Source organism: Periplaneta americana, chromosome 2, assembly GCF_040183065.1.
Source record: "Periplaneta americana isolate PAMFEO1 chromosome 2, P.americana_PAMFEO1_priV1, whole genome shotgun sequence".
NCBI classification, from domain to species: Eukaryota; Metazoa; Arthropoda; class Insecta; order Blattodea; family Blattidae; genus Periplaneta; species Periplaneta americana.
Genome location: NC_091118.1, coordinates 23,427,513 through 23,449,259, shown reverse-complemented (window position 1 = coordinate 23,449,259; position 21,747 = coordinate 23,427,513). Strand labels below are relative to the sequence as shown.

Here is a 21,747-nt window from a genome sequence, read left to right as displayed (position 1 = left end):
CTGGCTACGGACTGGAAAATCCGGGGTTCAATTCCAAGTGGTGACGGGATTTTCTCATTGCCAAACTTCCAGAACAGCCCCAAGGTTCACTCAGCCTCTTATAAAATTGAGTACCGGGTCTTTCCCAGGAGTAAAAGGCAGTCAGAGTGTGGTGCCAACCACATCACCTCATTCTAGTGCTGAGGTCAGAGAAAGCATGAGGCTCTACATTCATGCCCCCACCAAGTGCCTTCATGGCGTGTGACAGAGATACCTTTTACCTTTTTACCTGAATTATAGCATTTTTTTTTTTACTATCTGGCCAGAGTCTAGCTATTTCTTATGCCTGGCCAGAGTCTAGCTGTTTTTTATGATTGTCTCGCCAGAGTCTAGCTATTTTTATGACTGTCTGGCTAGAATCTAGTTTTTTTTTTATGATTGTCTCGCCAGAGTCTAGCTATTTTTATGACTGTCTGGCTAGAGTCTAGCTATTTTTTATGACTGTCTGACCAGAGTTTAGCTGTTTTTATGACTGTCTGGCTAGAATCTAGCTATTTTTATGACTGTCTGGCCAGAGTCTAGCTATTTTTATGAGTCTGTCCAGAGTCTAGCTATTTTTATGACTGTCTGTCCAGAGTCTAGCTGTTTTTATGACTATCTGGCCAGAGTTTAGTTGTTTTTATGACTGTCTGTCCAGAGCCTAGCTGTTTTTATGACTGTCTGGCCAGAGTCTAGCTGTTTTTATGAGTCTGTCCAGAGTCTAGCTATTTTTATGACTGTCTGTCCAGAGTCTAGCTGTTTTTATGACTATCTGGCCAGAGTTTAGTTGTTTTTATGACTGTCTGGCCAGAGCCTAGCTGTTTTTATGACTGTCTGGCCAGAGCCTAGCTGTTTTTTATGACTGCCTGGCCAGAGTCTAGCTGTTTTTCCTGTTAAATATTATCTTCTAAAATATCAAACGAAAACAAAGCTGGTGTCAAACCATTAACTGAAAATATCGCATCATGAGTGATTAAAAAATGTAATATCCTGTTATTGATTTGCACACAGCACGGATGTTCTCGAGCTGCCATGCAACGATATATTATATCACTTGTTGTTTGGTGAACTGTCCGAAGACAGATCTGAACCTCACAAGTGATGAACAAGTCGCCACTTATGAAGCAACTATGCCAGGAGATAATGAGGTAGGATGGCCAGTTCCTTTCCCCCTCCATTGCATACATCACTGACTAGCTACATATTACACTAGTCAGACTTCAGACGAGTACAAACAATTGTTCTTCTACACATCTTGATCACACAACTTTTAATACTATATCAAATTTTTTGTATTCGACAGATATTGGAGAAAAAAATGGGAGTATAAGGGTACAGTACATCAGTTATTCATAGATTTAAAAAAGGCGTATGACTCGGTTAAGAGAGAAGTTTTATATAATATTCCTATTGAATTTGGTATTCCGAAGAAACTAGTTCGATTAATTAAAATGTGTCTCAGTGAAACTTACAGCAGAGTCCGTGTAGGCCAGTTTCTATCTGATGCTTTTCCAATTCACTGTGGGCTAAAGCAAGGAGATGCACTATCACCTTTACTTTTTAACTTCTCTCTAGAATATGCCATTAGGAAAGTTCAGGATAACAGAGAAGGTTTGGAATTGAATGGGTTACATCAGCTTCTTTTCTATGGGGATGACGTGAATATGTTAGGAGAAAATCCACAAACGATTAGAGAAAACGCGGAAATTCTACTTGAAGCAAGTAAAGAGATAGGTTTGGAAGTAAATCCCGAAAAGACTAAGTATATGATTATGTCTCGTGATCAGAATATTGTACGAAATGGAACTATAAAAGTTGGAGATTTATCCTTCGAAGAGGTGGAAAAATTCAAATATCTTGGAGCAACAGTAACAAATGTAAATGACACTCGGGAGGAAATTAAACACAGAATAAATATGGGAAATGCGTGTTATTATTCGGTTGAGAAGCTTTTGTCATCTAGTTTTCTGTCAAAAAATCTGAAAGTTAGAATTTATAAAACAGTTATATTACCGGTTGTTCTGTATGGCTGTGAAACTTGGACTCTCACTTTGAGAGAGGAACAGAGATTGAGGGGTTTTGAGAATAAGGTTCTTAGGAAAATATTTGGGGCTAAGAGGGATGAAGTTACAGGAGAATGGAGAAAGTTACACAATGCAGAGCTGCACGCATTGTATCCTTCACCTGACATAATTAGGAATATTAAATCCAGATGTTTGAGATGGGCTGGGCATGTAGCACGTATGGGCGAATCCAGAAATGCATATAGAGTGTTAGTTGGGAGGCTAGAGGGGAAAAGACCTTTGGGAAGGCCGAGACGTAGATGGGAAGATAATATTAAAATGTATTTGAGGGAGGTGGGATATGATGGTAGGGACTGGATTAATCTTGCTCAGGATAGGGACCAATGGCGGGCTTATGTGAGGGTGGCTATGAACCTTAAAAGTCAGTAAGTAAGTAAGTAAGTAAGTAAGTAAGTAAGTAAGTAAGTAAGTAATTAAGTAAGTAAGTAAGTAAGTATCAGTGTTTATGTGTGTGTGTGTGTGTGTGTGTGTGTGCTTGCGTGCATATGTGAAATAATCTTAGAAATACGTGCATATTGGTAAAATAAAAGTCAGAGAATTTAATACTTTCATAAACTTTTTAATAAAACATAATATCTCTTTTCATTAACAGTGATATCTCAGCTGTTTTTAATTCATCAGCTGAAATAATAAAAAAAAAGAATACTCATCAAAAACAGTTAATATGTACAGAAACAATAACAATACAATGGAAATATGAGTGAGTTATATGAAAAAAAGAAATTGTCGCTATATAGAAAAGTGAAAATAATATTAAATTAAAGTACTAGAAAAACTAGAGCCAGTCAGTTGTACTTTCTACACAATGTATACTGTGAATAAACGAAAAGCTAAACAGTACGTGCGACACTTCCATCCTGCTGATGGTCAGTAGACCAGTTAAATTATCACACTTCTTGAGCAGTTTTTCACACACTGATTCCACACTTTATTTACAAGGCACTTCTGAGGAGTACACAAACACACATTTCTCAGTGACCATAGATAGTCCTCTTCAGACTATAGTAAGCAATGAACCTGACGCTTACTGCATACAAGAGTAAGACACCGAAATCAAACCAGTAGTCCTCTCCGGTGATGCCCATCTCTCTCATGATGTACTCAGGGTCGCTGTAGTGACAATAGATCTCGGTCGGTGGACAATATGATATTTTTCCTCGTTCGTAGCCATAAACGGAACTGACGAGTCCATCGAAACAGAATGTGATGAACCCTATGTAAGTCATCCAGTACATGGACCTGGAAATGTGTGGTCGCAGAATGCAGAAACCAGCAAAGAGGACCATGTATGCTGTGAAGAGAGCTCCGAAGAAAGTTCCCGTCTGAAAGTTGAAAAGTAACAAGGATACTCAGTATTAAGTTGGCTTGTTCTATATTGATGTACATCATTATTAAGGACCGGATTTCTATGTAATTAATAGTTATTTATGGTACTTGTGAGGTAAGTGCATCTTTATTGCACGAGTGGAAAGATTTAAGCACGAGGCGTCAGCCGAGTGCTTAAATTACACGAGTGCAATAAAGATCACGCTCACAAGTACCATACGTAATTTTATCCATGACCATAACGAAAAATTATGTTTTATACAAGAAAATATGTTGAAAATAAGTCCTCATGTAATCACATACTATGGCATGGATTTTAGAATCAATATGTGTACTAGGTAGGTCATGATGTAGGAGGCCATGATTAGTAGAGAATGGTATCTAAGGCGTTGGATAAATAACAAATTATAATTAATTATGTAATTTTAATACATATTTTTTTCATTTTAAACGTGTATTTTCGTCTTTTTGAAGTTTCAGGGATTATTTAGAAGTGTTCACGGGATTATTGTGATTAAAATAATTTCACATTTTACTTCTGTGAACTTAAGAGGAATATTAAAACTTCATTAATCATCGTGTCTGTTTAGCCCAGTTGGCTAACGCGTGTTGTTTTAAAATTGTTTTAAAATCCTATAAACCCAACTTCGCAGGTTCAAGTCTCCTCGCATCCCAAAAGGTAAATTATTACAAAATTTTAAAAAGATGCATATTAGATATGGATGTAATGTACAAATTACGACGTAGCAGATAGAGAAAAGAGAAGGAGATTGAATATATGTATATTTAAGAAATGGTAATAAAGAAGTAGAGGTAGTGACATCTAGTAACTAATATATTAACTTCTTGAGTAATAGCTCAATGGAAAAGTATACGTGTGTGCCCGGGTACTAGGAAAATACTAATGAACTGTGAGATAAAGTCCAAACTGTGAGGTAAAGTCTTTATCTGACTAGTGGAATAAAGTAATGTTGAATAAAAGCCTACTTTACAAACGCAAAAGTATTTAGTAAAGGCATGTTTTTCGTTATGGTCATGGATAAATATTATTTTTGCGTGTGATAAAACACAATTAACAATGTACCGAATATGAATGAGGTCTCGCCCACCTCATTGCATATTACACGACTAGTGTGAACTAGTCAGTTTGTTTTATTACCATTAAGTACGAGAAAAATTCGTACCGGCACCGGGAATCGAACCCAGGACCTCTCAGCTGTGCGCGCTGAGTGCTCTTAACCAACTGAGCCATGCCGGGACACGATCCACGACGCCGGCCGAACTCCTCTCGTAGTATTATGTTACGGCCTTACTACCTGCATTTAAGACGATACACGTCATATATATACAGGAGCGCATATTAAATGACTTTATGGCCATATTCAACAACAGTTTCCCGGTGCCGGTACAAATTTTTCTTGTACTTCATCATCATCAATAGCTATCACGGTTTGGGCCATTTGGCCTGTTCCGTCTCAGGTGAAAAGCTGGTCTCTCCATCGCTTCTTCGGGCGTCCACGATCGCGGTATCCAAGCGGTCTGTAATTTAATAATCTCCTGGGTAGTCTATCATTTGGCATCCGTAGAACATGCTCATGCCAGTTGCTCCGATACTTGTGGATTGTCTCTGTAATGGCTGCGATATTTAGTTCTTGTCGGATGTCTTCACTATATTTATGGTCATAGAGAGTGTAGCCTACCAGCGGTCTTAGTAATCTCATCTCAGCTGCTTCTATTCTTTTCAGTTGACTAGTTGTTAGAGTCCAAGTTTCTGATCCATATAGCAAAGTTGGAATGGCCATTGTTTTGTAGAATTTCAAAATTGTGTCTTGCCGGACCTTCTTAAACAGTGTATTTCTAATTGTTCTTAGCAGCTGTTGAAATTTGGCTAATTTATTATCTATATCTCGAGAATGAATATAGGAGAGATTACAGTCAAAGTAAGTAAAAGCATTTACTTGCTCTACTCCAGAGTTATTGATAACTATTTTAGTTCTTATAGAATTTTTACCAATAAAGGCCATGGTTTTTGTTTTGTGTATAGAAATTTCTAAATTGTACTCTTTTGCTTTTTGATATAACCTATGAATTGCCATTTGTAAGTTGTCTTCGGTGTTAGCTAATATAATTACATCATCTGCGTAGAGCAGAGTGTTAAGGGGTTTATTATCGATCATAAAATGTGTGGCCAAATCAATTTCCCAGTCCTTAATAAGTGCATTAATATATATATTAAATAAACAAGGAGACAGCGGACAACCTTGTTTTAAGCCTTGATTTGTTATCCTAGTCGTTAAACTAATCTTGTTATTAATTTTAATTTTAATCTTTGTGTTTCTGTACATGCTTTGAATGGCATAAATTAAATTTTGAGGTATCCCTTCTTTCTTTAAAATGTTTCTCGTACTTAATGGTAATAAAACAAACCGACTAGTTCACACTAGTCATGTAATATGCAATGAGGTGGGAGAGACCTCATTCATATTCGACACATATATAATGTTAACAGTTTTCTGAAAACTGTTGTTGAATATGGCCATAAAGTCATGTAATATGCGCTCCTGTATATATATGACGTGTATCGTCTCAAGTGCAGGCAGTAAGGCCGTAACACGATACTACGAGAGGAGTTCGGCCGGCGTCGTGAATCGTGTCCCGGCATGGCTCAGTTGGTTAAGAGCACTCAGCGCGCACAGCTGAGAGGTCCTGGGTTCGATTCCCGGTGCCGGTACGAATTTTTCTCGTACTTAATGGTAATAACACAATTAACAAAGTTAAAAATTCCGAACATGAAGTTTCAAGTTTAAAACCCCGAATTTTATTTCACATAAAAACACATATTTTCACCAAAAAATTATGTAAATACATATTTTCAGGAAATCTATTACAAACACATAAATCTTGGAGTTTTTTTAATTAAATAATTTTTTACAAGAACTTTTAAACATTTTAAAACTAAATCAATTATGTAACTCAGAAGTGCGTTATCTTTTTAAGAATTCTCGGTTGCTTCGTGTTTCTAAGCGCTGTGTGGTGTATCCGTGATCCATTTTTGTAATAGTTTCGCCACAGTTCTGAGAACTGCTAGGCAGCATATCAGTATTATTATTATTAGAGAATAAATTAACATGAACAAGAAGAAGAGATCTTCAAACACATAATTAGAAATGTTTATTGTTGCTGAAGATGATTTCATTCTACGCTTTGTTTGTGAAACACAACAGATAAGAGCTCAGGAATGAACATTATTTAATTTAAACAAATCTCTCCCCTCTCGCTCATGTCCATCAAGTAAGGCAATACATCTTGTTGTGATTCCCTGTTATCGGGCTTCATCAATCGATATCCATCAAGATATACTGAAAGATGGTTATTTAAAAAACGGTGTGGCTTTCTTATTTGCAAATCTAAGCTTTTTGTGTGACACCATAAAAAAAACTCGAAACATCCAAAAACCTGTTGTCTGAAACAGGGAGGTGCGTGCAATGGAAATTAAACTGTACTCACTACCAGGTTCAGAAGTACAAGTACTAAGGGACAAATTCCAGAATGTGTTTGGGAAAAACAGTGGCTATAAAAAAAATGTGTTAAGTTGCTCAAGTATTGGAGTGTGTGCCTGTAGGTGTTTGTGACATTCCTCTCTTTAAATATGCACGTCTGACGTCCTGTGATGTGAAAAGATCGTTTTCACAGTATAAGTCGTTGTTCAGAGATAATCGGCATGCATTTGTGATGGAGAATTTGGAGATGACCTTTGTTGTTCACTGCAATTCTCGGCCAACTACTAGCACTCAAGTGTGGTTGGTGAGTACCTAGTAACATTTTTTTTTCCAAGCTAAGTAAGGTATTTTTGTCATATTAAAAAAAAATATTTTTTTTTATTTTTAGCAAATATTTTCGTACTTTTAGCACATAAAAAAATAAATATATTTAAATTTTTTAGCACATAAAAATCCGCTCCCTAATCATTATACTCCAACTGGCAGCCTGTAGGCTACATCCGGCCCGCGTTCGGTAATAAACTGGCCCCCAAACAAAGTCACAGTTCTTAGAAGACTTAAATGCTGTGCATTTTCCTCTATTCTGAAATATTTGGTTCAGTGCCAGAGAAACCATAAACTTGTTTTTGCAGGAACATGTAAAATCAGAAACTTTTATTTACGCACAAAAATTGCAAAAAAACTCAGTTGTTGTGATTATTATGTTTTCTGATTGACCTTAGCTGAACATTCTAATTTGGGATTTCAAAATAAGAAAGAGAGCATCACAGAGCTTACGACCATTTTGTTTCCTTCAGGGAAAAGATAATCATCTTTAAGGGCAGATAATGGGTGAAATTTTGGTCATTTTCAGTCAAAATTGAATTTTCATTTTCTTCTAAAAATGAATCAACACTGTCTTATTTATACGTTAAGCGTCCACACCTGTGGAGGAATGGCTAGCGCGTCTGGCTGCGAAACCAGGTGGCCCGGGTTCGATTCCCAGTCGGAGCAAGTTACTTGGTTGAGGTTTTTTCCGAGATTTTCCCTCAACCCAATATGAGCAAATGTTGGGTAACTTTCGGTGCTGGACCCCGGACTCATTTCACCAGCACTATCATCTTCATGTCATTCACATGCTAAATAACCTAAGATGTTGATAAAGCATCGTAAAATAACCTACTTAAAAAAAAAGTATGTTAAGCAAGTTTAAATGTCCTGCTGCACTCGGAAGCATAAAAATTACGCAATACAGTATAAATGGCTGCGCCCTTGAACTTCAATTCCATGCAAATTTTACAAGCTATTTTCTCACACTTTTTTTTTCAGCACATTTCGTCAAGTTCGAAGAGTAAAGACTCTTACAATTTTGATGATAAGAACATGAAATTTTTACTGCATGTTCTATATACTGTGGTTAACAAAGTAGCGCATGGCTTTTATAATTAAATTAATGCTTTTTAAAATAAAAAATGCAATATTTATAGTGGTAATGGAAAATTTCTATTTTTAGCTAAACAGTGGTTATAAAAATTTTTCCCCCTTTCGTATTAAAGATAAAGAAAAACTAATGCGTGATGTTTTTCTAAATATGCCATTGGTCTTGCCAAAAAAGAAAAAAAAATCAAATATTTTATTGACAAATTGAGCGACATATTTCATTTTTAAATATGCAAATTTTTCAAAATATTTTTGTTAATAACTAAGAACCTCACAGAAATGAAATTTTATCACATCATTATCTATCACATAGCCACCGGCATAGCTCAGTCGGTTAAGGTGCTTGCCTGCCGGTCTGTAGTTGCACTCGGGCGCGGGTTTGATCCCCGCTTGGGCTGATTACCTGGTTGGGTTTTTCCGAGGTTTTCCCCAACCGTAAGGTGAATGCCAGGTAATCTATGGCGAATCCTCGGCCTCATCTCGCCAAATATCATCTCGCTATCACCAATCTCATCGACGCTAAATAACCTCGTAGTTGATACAGCGTCGTTAAATAACCAACTTAAAAAAATATTATCTATCACACCATGATTATGTGTACAAAAAATCAAGTATGTAGCTTGAAAAATATAGAAAATATACATTTCTCCCATCATCCCCATTAAAGAAGACATTTATAAAAATTATAGGAAACATTTCAAGTGCTGCTCTACATCTACGATGAAGCTAGTGTGAAGATGCTGACGTTTTACTATTTGTTGAATATGTGGCAGAGATTATCTTCATCAAATCCATCTCCATTTGAAGAAAAATAATGAACTGACTCTTCAGATTCTTCATTTTCTACAAGAGGTCTCAATAATATAATTACATTTCATAGATATCTTAGCTTGCGAAATTGTTCTATATCATCCATTACTAGGTTTAGGCCTGGAGGTATATATACATTAACAAGTGAAAATGAAATGTTATTTTGAAGTAATAATTTTGTCCTAATGTATTCAATTTGGCCTTTAAATTGTTGTTTAAATCCAATTACATGAATGGAGTTGTGGATCATGGTAACAATACCTCCACCCCCTCTATCTTCACGAAACAGGTTAAAAATTTTGTAGTCAGCAAATTTGTAAAATTTTAAAATATCATCAATCTGAAAAGATTTTTGTATGCATATTATAGAAGGCCTTTTTGTCCTGAACTTCTTGCTTTAATAAATCCATTTTATTTCTTACAGACCTAGAGTTCAATTGTAAAATTTGTAGAGTGTCTATATCTTTTTCGTTAATGTTGCCTTTTCGTTTTAATTCTCGGTCTTTAAATGTACTACCCAATGAGACATGGAATTTATTCTTTTTAGCCTCATTTTTTATATTACAGAGAATGGATTTTGCTTCTGCTTTGGACTGACACCATACTTCAATCCTTTTGGTATTATATTTGCCTCTTTGTCCCATTATATGGTTCTTTTCAATATTAAACTTGGCTCTGATTGACTGGACGGTGTGACCAGCGAATAGGGATTATAAAGAATGGACACTTCGCGTCGGTACCTTTGATGTAGCCGGACTGATTTCAATGACCTTCAAGCCAGGTAGAGCGTGAGATTCTGCTTTCTCCCTAGAGTTGGCACTGACATCACACCAGCTAGCAGTCGACACAGCGGAAATATAACACACACAGTTAATACATCTAGGTACATTATGTACTCAAATAAAATAAATTGGACCGATGAAATAATAAATCCGTCATTAACTGTAATGTCTAGACTCTAGAGTTCCTTCATAATGAGAGTTGAGACGTTGACCCCAACAACAATTAAAATATGTAATGATTTGATAGCGCTGAAAATGGAAAAACAAAACTCTTATGAGAAGTAAAACCATATACCTATATTATATTATATACAAATATTAAACGAATTTGATACATAATTTTATAATATATTATATTATTTTATAACATAATTTATTATATCTGAAATATAAGAAATTATTATTATTACTCGTTTGTCATTGAGAAATAAGGAAAAGCTGTTAACTTGAATTTATTTGAAGCAAAGCGTTACTGGATTATGCAATAAGGTAGGCGATGTTTGGATCCTGTGTCTCAACTCTATACTCAATTATTATCTTAGCGATGCTCGATTACACTAACCTCTGCGCTTGAAAGTGGAACTAAATGCTGGCGCACAGAGAAACAAAACACAGGAAAATTCGCTGTGTCCATTCTTTATAATCCCTATTCGCTGGTGTGACTTTTGGTGTTCCAAATAAGTACTTTAGTACGATTCTTGGCATATCTCAGTCCCTACCTGGAGATCCGATTGAGGGACTATTTTACCTCTGGAGAATTTTACACTGAAGGACTCCATGAATATAAACAGTGAAAAATATAGTGGGATTGCGTTGGTGGTAATGCAACTTACGTGGATACCTCTTTGTTACTTGTTAGCTTAAACAACAAGTTTAAGCCCCTTCAACGCGACAAGGTGAGTACCCACGAGAGGGAAATCTCCCCACCTCTGGCTACTAGCAACAGGCATCTATAATGAACACCGATCAAAATACCCCTCATTTCTCGTGAAAAACAACAACTGAATAGACTACAGTGGACTATAGTGGACTTTATGTTGTCAGCAAACAGCTGGATACATTAAGAAGATTGATCAGCTTGCGAAAGAATAGCAGTTGAAAAAATGTAGTAAAATAAACCCAGTTCCGGACAATTGGCCACAGAAAATTAGTAACTGGGACAATTGTCCACAGAAAATTGGTAATAAGGACAATTCGCCAAAGATAGACAATTCGCCACAAACAGACAATTTGCCACAGATAGACAATTTGTCACACTGAGGTACAAAGATAAATCCATGACTTCCAGAAGCTCTATAATGTGGAATGGATACAGGGATTAACAATTGTAAATTTACTAAGTATTGCTATATACATGTAAATTTGGCTTCAAAAATGCCCTGCTAGTTTGTGGCCTACAGCTCTCAAGTACCGGTACCAGATGATGGTGCCTTCTGCCTTGTACCGCAGGTATTCTTCACTATACGTGATATTCGTCTGTCCATGTCGATGTACTTCCGCTTCTTTTTGGTAGGAGTATGACCACTTTCCAATCTCTCTATGCATCTGTCCACTTCTTCCACTTGCAACTGCAGTTACTCCAGCACGTGATACAAGGAAGGATGCGTTTTATATATTAATTTGTCAGAGCCTCTTTCTGATTTTGTGAAGCGAATTTCTTCCGCCATTGTTCCGAATTAGTTTACAGCTTCTGGATTTGTCTTGTGTTACCATAGAAATATATTCTAAATTGTTGCGAATTTGAGTATTGCCTTGAATTTTAATGTGTGGCTAATTGTCTTTGATACTAATTTCAATTATGTGGCGAGTTGCCTCTGTGGCCAATTTTCTGTGGCGAGTTGTCCCCAACCCAAATAAACCACAAATAAAAAAATAGCACAGGTACTAGGATATTCAACAGCATTTTCATTAAATTCATGAGACACTGAGAATTATGATGGTGAAATAAGAGCTGCTTTTTTAAGATGTCCATAAATTTGCTTAATTATGGTGAAATAAATTTATATTCTATCCTGGAGCTCAATTTTTCTATTAACTTCGATAATAACGGATGACTCGAATGCAATTATGTCATCACCTTCAGTTTTGATTATGGCACCATGAAAAAAGTGGCAACGTTACATTAGCAGAATTTACTCATATAACAGCAATGTGCATGGATCATTAAACCATATTAATAATTAACAATTAAAATCCGGGAATATCTGGGAAAAAAATTAAATCTGGGGACATTTCAGGGACTAATTTTGTCTGGGGACAGAGAGCAAAATTCGGGGACTGTCCCCAGGAAACAGAAACGTCTGGTAACTTTGCCATATGAGAGAAAAAATGAATATTTAACTAATTTTATTACAATTATCTTCATAAAAATATGTTGTTGTTGTTGTTGTTATCTAATGCCGGACTTTGCCAACGAAGCCATTAGCGTTCTTGCTCTCCAATATTTCTCTGTGGTGGATCCATCAGGTAGAACTTCACAGGTTATGAGATGATCTTCAGTCATTTCTTCTTCTTTGTTGCATAGAGGGCAATTTGGATTTGTGTAAATTCCTATTTTATTCAAGTGTTTGGCCAAATAATCGTGTTCTGTAAGCAGTCTGAATTTTGCTACTGCAGATATACGTGGGAATTTTGGAATAATTTCTGTTTTTTTTTTTATTAAAATGCTCCATTTTTTATCTTTGGCTTTGGTACATAGTGCTTGGTTTTCCTTGATTTTATATTTATTTTTAATTAGTATTTTGATGGATGTAAAAGGTAGGCTTGTATTTGTATTCTGAATTAAATTGGATCCTTTTTTGGCAAGAAAGTCAGCAGTTTCATTTCCAGCAATTCCGCAATGTGCAGGTATCCATTGCAATTGAATTCTTTTCTGTAGTTTTTGAAGTTGTTGGATCATTTTGTGACATTCTTTAATTTGGATTGACATCATTTTATATGAATTTATTGCATATAATGCTGCTTTAGAATCAGAGAGAATGACAGCATTTTGAAATTTATCTATTCTGTACAGCAGGTGTTGGAGTGAGATATGAATAGCCATTATTTCCGCATCAAAATTTGTTGTATGATGTCCTGCTGGTTGATAAAGTGAGAATAACGCACACGTAATTCCTGATCCTGAGTTGTTATCGATAGTAGACCCATCTGTGTAGATATGTAACCATTCTTCTGCTGGGTATCTATTGTTCACAGCTTCTAATGCCAGCGCTTTTAGTCCACCGACCTTTCTCACAAGCACCACTTGTGGAACATCATAAAAATATTAAAAGGGAGAAAATTCTCTAGTCTACTTCTTGAATTCATCACTGTTTAAACACTTACCACAGGTCTACAGAGTGTTCCAATCAGAAGACCAAAACTCTCTGCCACCAAGACACACATGAAGCACATCAACATCATCATCGCAAACCTGCACCACTCCATCGGCTGTGAGGTCATCATGTAAGATGAGGAGACGAAGAGGGAAGTGAAGATCAACTGCAGCAAACGAACTCAAGTCACAAAACTCCTCAACTGGAGAGAGCAAAATAACTAACATTAACATTCAGTTTGTTGTTACCAGTGCCTTCCTCAAACAAGACGACGCAAATAGAAAATGTTATTTAAATCTGTAAATTCCAACAGGTCTTACACAAATCTAGCTTTCAAATCAAGCTGACTTGAATAATTTCAAGGGAAGAATTTTTCTGGAGCCGGGTATCGAACCCAGGATTTTTGGTGCGCCAACACTCTACTGGCTGAGCTACCCAGGAATTCTATCAGACCCTGACTAAATTACTTACTTACTGGCTTTTAAGGAACCCGAAGGTTCATTGCCGCCCTCACATAAGCCCGCCATCGGTCCCTATCCTGAGCAAGATTAATCCAGTCTCTATCATCATATTTCACCTCCCTCAAATACATTTTAATATTATCCTCCCATCTACGTCTCGGCATCCCTAAAGGTCTTTTTCCCTCCGGCCTCCCAACTAACACTCTATATGCATTTCTGGATTCGCCCATACGTGCTACATGCCCTGCCCATCTCAAACGTCTGGATTTAATGTTCCTAAGTATGTCAGGTGAAGAATACAATGCGTGCAGTTCTGTGTTGTGTAACTTTCTCCATTCTCCTGTAACTTCATCCCTCTTGGCCACAAATATTTTCCTAAGCACCTTATTCTCAAACACCCTTAACCTATGTTCCTCTCTCAAAGTGAGAGTCCAAGTTTCACAACCATAAAGAGCAATCGGTAATATAACTCTTTTATAAATTCTAATTTTCAGATTTTTTGAAAGCAGACTGGATGATAAAATTTTCTCAACCGAATAATAACAGGCATTTCCCATATTTATTCTGTGTTTAATTTCCTCCCTAGTATCATTTATATTTGTTACTGTTGCTCCCAGATATTTGAACTTCTCCACCTCTTCAAAAGATAAATTTCCAATTTTTATATTTCCATTTCGTACAATATTCTGGTCACGAGACATAATCATATACTGTGTCTTTTCGGGATTTACTTCCAAACCTATCTCTTTACTTGCTTTCAGTAAAATTTCCGTGTTTTCCCTAATCGTTTGTGGATTTTCTCCTAACATATTCACGTCATCCGCATAGACAAGCAGCTGATGTAACCCGTTCAATTCCAAACCCTCTCTGTTTTCCTGGACTTTCCTAATGGCATACTCTAGCGCAAAGTTAAAAAGTAAAGGTGATAGTGCATCTCCTTGCTTCAGCCCACAGTGAATTGGAAACGCATCCGACAGAAACTGACCCTGACTCAATTATTGCCTTTATATCCACATAATTCAAATGGGTTGACAAGACGTCAGAGATCCAACATTGAGTGCACACCAAGTTCTGTGTGACTTAAATTTGTGGTTTTCTGTTAACGAACAGTAACGTGTATTATACAAATCTGGCTTTCAGGTCTTGTTCGAAGAAGAACGTGCCAGTAACGATGACAATGCTAAGCACTCCAGAATAATAGATCTTTATAATTATTATAACCTCAATGAGGCAGCAAAGCAAAGATAAAATATTGTATGATTTTTCTAAAGAAAGAAGAAACGCTCCACTTACTTGAATTGGTATACTGCTCAATGTTAGGGCCAAGAAGTAGGTCTTCAATTTGTACCAGTTATTGAATCTTTCTTTCGCAATGATCTCCTTTTCTAACGGAACTGCAACAGACACATTTATTGTATTAATACTCTCTTCAAAACATAGAGTACATGCTCAGTAAAAACACAGAAAGGAAAGACGAATACATAGGATTGCCACTTTCGATATCTACATTTATAGTCCCAACACTGTTATTTCCAGCGTGACTCCGCCTCTTAGAAAGTGAAGGCTCTATAAAGTCTAGGTAGGTAGTTTCGTTCGCCATTTTTGTTCTTACGTTGCCGAGCTACCATACGAGGAATCTATTTGCCACACAGTTAAACATTATCATGTCGTAGCTTCTATGATAGTAAATCAAACGCAATGTAATTCAGCAAATAATTGAGCGGCAAATAACGTCTTCGTGTGCTTTCTGCGAACGCCAACAAAAGAGTAAAAATGGCGGGCGATTATATTAAGTATTTATCGAGCCTTAAGAAATGAATCAGCGAATCACAAGACGCACATGTTTAAATGTAGCCGACCTGCAACGCGATTGGCTGCCGGAAATTAGAGCAACGGGACTATAATTATGATGATCCAGACACTTGAGATGGGCATGGCATGTAACATAAAGGATTAATTTAGAAATGCATATAGAGTGTTAGTTGGGAGGCTGGAGGGAAAAAGATTTTTGGGGAGGCCGAGACATAGATGGGAGGATAACATTACAATGGATTTGAGGGAGGTGGGATATGATGATAGAGAATGGATTAATTTTGCTCAGGATAGGGACCAATGGCGGGCTTATGTGAGGGCGGCAATGAACCTGCGGGTTCTTTAAAAGCCATAAGTAAGTACTGGTTCCACACATGTCTCAAGGATCAACAAGGTATGAATCATGTTCATCCCAAATTATTAGAAGTAAAAAACTTCATTGATTAAAGTTCACGTTAACACTTTGTTTGTTAAAAACATAAAATTACTTAGTCACACGTTAAAAAGTGTTAACATTTTTAAAAAAGGTATATATCTTCGACAGACGGCCTGTTTCGACGTGATGTTACGTCTTCCTCAGTGTCTCCTGAACTACTGGTGATCTTGAATTTTTCGATGTGCATTTGTTGATTGTAGGGGTGAGGGTATGTTGCTCTTATGGTGGGGGCTGGTTGTTTGTGTGTTATGACGTATCATGACGTCGAATAATGTGTGGGTATTGAACTGTAATTGTGTATTAAGTATATGTTGTGGGTATGTTATTGTATGTTTATATATTTCGTATTGTTCTAAGATGTTTAACTGTGAACTTTTTCGTGTGATGTGTAAAATTTCATACCTGTTTCTATATTACTGTAGTCATGATTATTGTTGATAATGTGGTATGCATAATTTGATGTGATGCAGGGTTTGGTTATAGCTTTAATATGTTCATTGTATCTTGTGTGAAAGGATCTTCTTGTCTGTCCTATGTAAAAATGTGGACAACTATTGCATTTTAGTTTGTAAACTCCAGTTGAATTATATTTATTTGAATGTTTAATGTGATTATTCAGATATTTCTGTGTTGTGTTATTTGTTTTGTATGCTATCTTGTATTTTAGTTTTCTGAATGAAGTTGCAATTTTGTGAGTATTGGTATTGTGATATGTTTATGTTATGTATTTATTCTCACGTGGTGTTTGTGTTGGTTTGTTCTGTTTTTGTTTTGCCTTTTTTATTAGTGTGTCTATTATGTTAGGGTTATACCCATTGTCTTGTGCTATATATTTTATTGTGTATGCAGACCACATTATGTAACTACCTCTTTTGATCTCATTATGTACCTAAATTGTATCAGTATGTAATTACTTAATTCCGATCCAGTTTTATGTTCAACTGTGTAAGCAAGTTTTAATCCTGGTTGAGTGTAAGAGAAGGCCTTACGGCCTTAACTCTGCCAGGTTAAATAAAGCCATTATTATTATTATTATTATTATTATTATTATTATTATTATTACAATCGACAAATGCACATCGCAGAATTCAAGATTACCAGTAGTTCAGGAGACACTGATCAAGAAGTAACATCACGTCAAAACGGGCCGTCTGTCGAAAGTATATACCTTTTTTAAAAATTTTAACACTTTTAACGTGCGTCTAAGTAATTTTAATGTTTTTAAAAAGCTTATAACAAATCATTAAAATCATGTAAAGAAACATTCGTCATATTCATAATAGGTAATTAAATGTAAACTAAATGAAATAAACTGTTTGGCAATCATATATGATGGTAAATTAAATTCACATGTTTTATCAATCTTATTAATGGTATGCCATACCAGATCGTTTCTCAGGCTTCATGTGCATAACGGCCCACTTTAAGCTCTGCCACAAGGAACTCCACCAATCAAGGGCCATTATTTAGTTGAGAGAAATATGGGCATGAAAATAGAGTTCTTTCACAGGGAAATTTTGCCCAAAGTGATGAGAGAACCCATATTCTCCATTCTAGTTTACCACTGATTGAACTTGAACAAGTCAGCGTCTCTCAAACTATGGTCCGCAGACCACCTGTGGTCCTCAAGGTCTGCCCTTGTAGTCCCTCAAAGAAAGGCAGAAGAAAAAATAAAATTCAAACGAATTGCGTATCACTCTATAGCTGGAAAGATCAGTCTGGATATGACACATGGCAATCGCCTTTCACTTTTTCTCTCAGTACTGACATTTTATGAAATTTAGTACCCTATCCGTATACTAATTTCCCACTCTACTCTCAACAACAAAAGAGGGATTTAAAGCACTATTAACATGGTGTTTTCGCCATCTTTTCCCTGCACATCTGGCGCCGCCCCTGTAACCCAGGCAGGTACCACCCAAATTCATAACAGAGGACCGAACCTTTTCATGTATTTATGACTTTCTTAATAGTTTTGTCGACACTCAGTCTGCACATTCAAATGGTCACGTACTGTACGTTGTACACCAATAATACAACTCTGAAGTCACAATTTGAAACTTATTTTCTAAGTAAATATGACAAATTTTCATGGGTTCGTGATCACTTTCATTGCGATAATGAAACGAACAAACTTTCATTGAGTGAAAGAGAACAGTTAATTGAAGTCTCGAATGAGACCGGATTTAAGTGTAATATGTACATGAACAATCACAAACATTATCAGAAAACGCAGACTCTAAATTTTTAAAATTTTATAAGGAAATGAACTCACAATTGGACAAAAATTATAAGGTACCACAACAAGACTTATTAGAACTTAAATATATGATAAAAGTGTAAAAAAGTTTACTAATAATATTTTTTAGAATTCATTTTTTACTTTAAATTAAATTTTCCAATATTTGAAAATTTTCACACATATTATTTCATAACTCCCCAACCATTAGAGATAGAATTCTGAAATTTTGTACGCTGATTTAACATGCACTTATGCAAAAGGTAGACTACAATAATGCCCATTTCTTTGGATACAGAAAAATTAGATCACAAAACATTATGTAAATTGTAATATATATAATACTGTATATGACAAAAAAAAGTTAATTGTATTAAAATAAACAACTCTATATGTCTGGAAGTAGTCTACTTTTCAGAAATAAGTGTTTATTACATGCAGGAAAAATATTAAAGATGTCAGAGAGACCAAAACAATGTTATGGTTACCAAATGATGTAAATGCAGAATTTTTTGTTTTTTTGTTTTTTTCATACTTTGATAAAACTGGTTTGAAAAATATTATTAGTAACCTTTTTTACACTTTCATCAGATATTTAAGTTCTAATAATTCTTGTTGTGGAACCTTGTAATTTTTGTTCAATTGTGAGTTAATTTTCTTTTAAAATTCTAAAAATTTAGAGCCTGCATTTTCTGATAATATCTGTGGTCGTTCACGTACATATACACTTAAAATGAAATTCGAAGCGGAAGGTATGGTTAATTTCTGGACCCCATCACAAGTGAAAAGAGAATATAGTGAACTGTACAATGGTGCTTTAGAGATTATAATTCAGTTTGTTTCTACGTATCTGTGTGAAAGGGTTTTCATCACTAACTCTAATAAAAACAAAGTAGGCTACCAAAATCGAATCGATGTATGTGACAATCTCCGACTTAAGCTCATCCATCTCATTAATGTGAGTACCAACATTTATTATTTTTTTTTTAGTTAATAAGTTAAAGATTATCCAAACTCTAATAGCCTTATTAAAGGAACCAAAAATGAATTTTCTTCTATTAACATTAGCTTAATTAGTTAATACTAATATAAAATTAATTTAATTGATTAATTCTATTTTAAAATATAAGGATATTAAAATATACTACTTATTTAACTACTTCCTGGCTTTAAGGAACCTGGAGGTTCATTGCCGCCCTCACATAAGCCTACCACTGGTCCCTATCCTGAGCAAGATTAATCCAGTCTCTACCATCATATCCCACCTCCTTCAAATCCATTTTAATATTATCCTCCCATCTATGTCTCGGCCTCCCCAAAGGTCTTTTTCTCTCCGGCCTCCCAACTAACACTCTACATGCATTTCTGGATTCGCCCATATGTGCTACATCCCTGCCCATCTCAAACGTCTGGATTTAATGTTCCTAATTATGTCAGGTGAAGAATACAATGCGTGCAGTTAAAAAAAGCTAACCTAACCTAACCTTAAAATAATAATAATAATAATAATAATAATAATAATAATAATAATAATAATAATAATAATAAATTTAGCCTGTACACATCCCGTAAGGGCAAGGGCCTCCTGTTGTCACAGGGAATTGCTCATAAGTAGACTCCTAAGGTGAACGAGTCCTTGAAAGGTTGGTCATATTACTGATATTTCTTTGTTTCACTGTTCCTGACTTCTCTCTTCGATCATTTCTACCATACTCATCTCCCACACTTCCTCATATCACTTCACACGAATTACACTCACTGTCGTTGACCTTCTGTCCTATCTGGTGCTTGCTGATTCATGTTTGGTGCCAGCTGCCTCCATACTTCTCTGTCTCGTGCCACTCTCGACCATTGACTGCTCGCTCTGGTTCTGAAGTAGTCCGCCCATCTGGTTTTTTGTCGTCCCACGTGCCGTCGTCCTTCTCTCGGGTCCTACATTGTAATGCAATTCGTCCATTTCTGGTGATCCATACGTGCTACGTGGCCGCCCCATTTCCATTTTAGGTTTTCTGCCCTTTCTACCACATCGCGCATTTTTGTCCTTCTTATTTCCTCGTTTATGAGTCTGTCTCTTAGTGAAACATTTAGGATCTTCCTTTCCATTCTCCTTTGACAAACCTGTAGCTGTTTTTTCTGTTTTTCTGTCAAGGACCACGTTTGACAGCCATAGAGTAATGTCGGCATGACACATTTGTCTAGGATTTCAGCTTTCGTACTTGCTTTTTGCCGTGTGTCCATGAGTAGGAATTTGAGCGACCAAAATTTGTCCCATGCCAGTCCTATTCTGCGTTTGATTTCATTCTCTGTGTTCTTGTTTAGGGAGATGCTTTGCCCGAGGTACATGTACTGCTGCACATACTCAAGTGGTGATTGTTGGATTTGAATAGGGTTTTGTGTTCCATTGGTCATAACTTTTGTTTTTGTGGGATTCATTGTGAGTCCTACTGCGCTTCTTCCTTTGTCCACTTCAATGATCATTTCCTCTAGCATTTTTGCTGATCTTGCTATCAGAGTTATGTCCAGGGGCGGACACAGGATTTTTTTTCGGGGAGGGATTTGAGGAGATAGTAAAAATGGAGTAATGAGAAATAAGTTTATATACTCACAATTTGTTTCCGAGTCACAAACATTTACAAGTTGGCCTGAGTAGCGTAGTCGGTATAGCCTTCTGTGCTCGAAGTTGCGGGTTCTACCCCAATCCAGTTCGATGGTATTTAAGTGTGTTTAAATGCGACAGGCCTCATATCAGTCGATTTACTGGCATGTAAAAGAAGTCCTGAGGAAAAAAATTCCGGCACACTGGCGACGCTGATATAACCTCGGCAATTGTGAGTGTTGTTAAATAAACCATAATTTTTTAATTTTAACATTTACAATGACTGCAATACAAAAAGAATGACAGAATGACATTTACAGAAGAAGGCGACGAGGCTTCTTAGACATTTCATCCAGTACTTCTACATTTTTATGTATATACATCAAGGCCAGTCCATTTAATCTGTCTGCTCCCATCGTGCTCCTCAAGTAAGTCTTCAAATACCGCAATGTTGAGAACGACCGTTCTGGTGTTGCTGTAGTTACGGGCAACGTGCAGAAAAGTTTCAGCGCCTTGCGAGTGCAGGGAAACATAATTTCATTGCACCTGTTCAAAGATGATATAAAATCAGTAGGTATTAGGTGAAGATTTTTCTGATCAAGGAAATTTCTTCTCCACATCTTCAATTCACTGAAGAAAGACTCTGGTGATGCATCAACATCATTGGGCCACTGATTTATTATAGCCTCAACAGCAGTTTCTAAATCTTCATCTGATGCTCGCACTATGTTTTTAGGCAGCAAAGTTTGTATGGACTTTAGGATTCCCTTATGATTTAAAAACCTGTCCTTGAGCTGACTAATGAAATAGTCTAAGAAGAGAAGGAAAATTAAAAGCATAAAATACTCTTCATGACTCTCTGTCTTGAAGTAAGAACGCTGTGTTTGTCTTCCTGCAGTTCTTGGAATTTAACATTTTAGCAAAGAGAATTTACGTGGAAAACCCTCTAA

General features: G+C 36.2%; 1 protein-coding gene across 6 annotated transcripts in view; it reads right to left on the bottom strand.

The window, feature by feature from the left end:
* Positions 1–2,640: 2,640 nt before the first annotated feature.
* The window catches only part of LOC138716204 (ATP-binding cassette sub-family G member 1), a 372,962-nt gene continuing 353,855 nt past the window's right edge, over positions 2,641–21,747 (bottom strand). For all 6 annotated transcript variants that reach the window (XM_069849057.1, XM_069849050.1, XM_069849071.1 and 3 more), the window contains 3 exons: positions 15,008–15,108; positions 13,264–13,419; positions 2,641–3,424 (listed from right to left, as the gene is read on the bottom strand). In XM_069849057.1, the coding sequence (XP_069705158.1) occupies positions 3,074–3,424; positions 13,264–13,419; positions 15,008–15,108 (608 nt within the window). In that variant the 3' untranslated portion in view covers positions 2,641–3,073. The remainder of the gene's footprint in view (positions 3,425–13,263; positions 13,420–15,007; positions 15,109–21,747) is intronic.